A 1,907-nucleotide genomic window follows, 5' to 3' on the forward strand; every position below is an offset into this window, starting at 1 on the left:
CATTATATAATTCACGGTCATTCCTCGTGCAGCCATCGTAATAATTGGTTGTATAGCTAGCAAAGACGGGAATAGATTCAATTCTCTAAAAAACCATATGTGTGTAGCCGAGAGTACAAGAGGGCATTTTGGCTATAGAGGAGACTTAACCAGAAGAGTTATGTTAATTACCTTTCTAGCTACAATATTACTTTTTATTTTTTTTTCTTGAGATATGAAAGTACAAAAAGACAAGTGTAGAACCAAATCTAATTGGTCCTGATATGTAAGTCCTACAATAATGGAACTCTACGAACTAAGCTAGATCTCACAAAGTAAAGGTTCATCTCTTCAAAGATCAATTATATCTTTCTGAAAATTGTGTTAATCAACCCTAATTGGAGCTAGTAGCTAGCAATTCATTAGGTTTTCATACAGGAGGAGAAGGTTTGAGTCGTAGAAATAAGGATCGTCTAGGTCTACTCCTAGCCCTAATGCTTCCTCCATCACCGTCGTCTCCAACTGCTGCCCCATCTGAAGATCGAATTCGTCAGTGTAGCAAGATATGACAGAGGAATTGGAAGAACAAGTACCGGCCACACTGTCACTGCAGTAGATTTTGCTGCTAGGGGGTACCTCATCAGCTTGGTACACATGTAATGCTGGCGTTCCATCAAGACTGTTAGAAATGGTTGTCAGAGGAGGAGGCAGCCAAGCGACTTGTGGTTCTTGCTTGATCATCTTGTTGCAGATGGTGTCATCATCATCATCAGGGCGACCAATCGGATTGGCTGCTAGGTTGTGCAAGGCAGGATGATTGCTGCTGTTAATAACCCTATCGGTGCAGGAGTTGCAAGTGTGGTCATTGCTGTAAGTCACTTGGAAATTGGGTGGGTAGTTGTTATCCTTTTGCTGGATTTGCTTGGTGGCCTGGCAGCCCTTGTCATCTCTGTACGTGCACCTGAAGTAGCTCCTGCAACACACACACACATATACTGTGGAATATGAATCGCCTGAACATGCATGTGTACTGCTGACATATATATATTGTTGAAATACTGAAAAATATACAGACCTTGTGAAATCAGTGCCCTGGATCTTCTTCTCACCATATTTCCTCCACTGGTAGCCATCCTCATGAGGCACCGTCGTCAGTTGAAGCCACGAAGACTTGTCCGCACCGTTAATCCTGCCAAGCATAGAAACACATATAAGTCAATAATTTTGGAGTATGTAGCTAGAGAGACAGTTAGTTAATAAGATGATCTTGATTATTAATTTTGCAACGAACTCTATACGTACCTTCTTCTTTTGGCGGCTGATCTCCTAGTAGCCTTTCCTCCTCCGACCTGGCCATCTCCACCATCTGCTGCAGTGGCGGCGTTACTGTTCGCCGGAGTCACCTCTGGTTTGATCATGTTCACCGGAATAGTAGCAGGAGCCGGTGACGATGGTAGGTGCTTCATGACGGAGAGGGCGACGTTGAGGGCTCGCATCGCCTCGGTGAGGAGGCTGTAGGCCAGCTGCTGCTGCTGCTGCGAGTTAGCGTGGAGGAGGAGGAGAGGCTGGTGCGTCTTGATCAGCTCGTACACCTGCGCCACCTCCTTCATCGCCACCTCGTCGTCACCAGCTTGATGAGCAACAGCAGCAGCAGCTGTTGCTGCCGCCATTAATTTTAGCTCTCTCGCGCTAATTCCTGAGCTTAATCAGGTTCTTGATGATTAGATAAGCAGGCTGCAGATGCTGTCTGAATATATATATATATATATATGGATGGGTATTGGATATGGATTAGTAGCAAGCTGAGGCAGGTGCGCTATCGTACGTTTGTACGTAATAAATTCTGGGCTCTCTCCAGGAAAGACGATCGAAGAAGATGCCTGGAATCAATCGACTTATTGTCTCTCAAAACTCCTTTCTTTTACTTT

General features: G+C 44.8%; 1 protein-coding gene across 1 annotated transcript; it reads right to left on the reverse strand.

Annotated features, from left to right (window-relative positions):
* Positions 1 to 367: 367 nt before the first annotated feature.
* LOC102713499 (probable WRKY transcription factor 70) lies at positions 368 to 1,649 on the reverse strand. The gene is made up of 3 exons (XM_006663096.2): positions 1,282 to 1,649; positions 1,055 to 1,168; positions 368 to 952 (listed from the first exon to the last, which is right to left on the reverse strand). The coding sequence occupies exons 1-3, from the start codon at positions 1,647 to 1,649 to the stop codon at positions 391 to 393; spliced, it is 1,044 nt and encodes a 347-aa protein (XP_006663159.2). The 3' UTR covers positions 368 to 390.
* Positions 1,650 to 1,907: the final 258 nt, after the last annotated feature.

This window comes from Oryza brachyantha, chromosome 11 (assembly GCF_000231095.2).
Source record: "Oryza brachyantha chromosome 11, ObraRS2, whole genome shotgun sequence".
Taxonomy (NCBI): domain Eukaryota; kingdom Viridiplantae; phylum Streptophyta; class Magnoliopsida; order Poales; family Poaceae; genus Oryza; species Oryza brachyantha.

What these genes read in the sequence shown, in the direction of transcription:
- LOC102713499 (XM_006663096.2), bottom strand. Translation starts at nt 1,649, where the DNA reads ATGGCGGCAGCAACAGCTGCTGCTGCTGTTGCTCATCAAGCTGGTGAC. An exon ending in TCAGCCGCCAAAAGAAGAAG is followed by an intron (nt 1,169 to 1,281) that starts GTACGTATAGAG and finishes TATGCTTGGCAG; the next exon opens with GATTAACGGTGCGGACAAGT. An exon ending in CAGGGCACTGATTTCACAAG is followed by an intron (nt 953 to 1,054) that starts GTCTGTATATTT and finishes TGTGTGTTGCAG; the next exon opens with GAGCTACTTCAGGTGCACGT.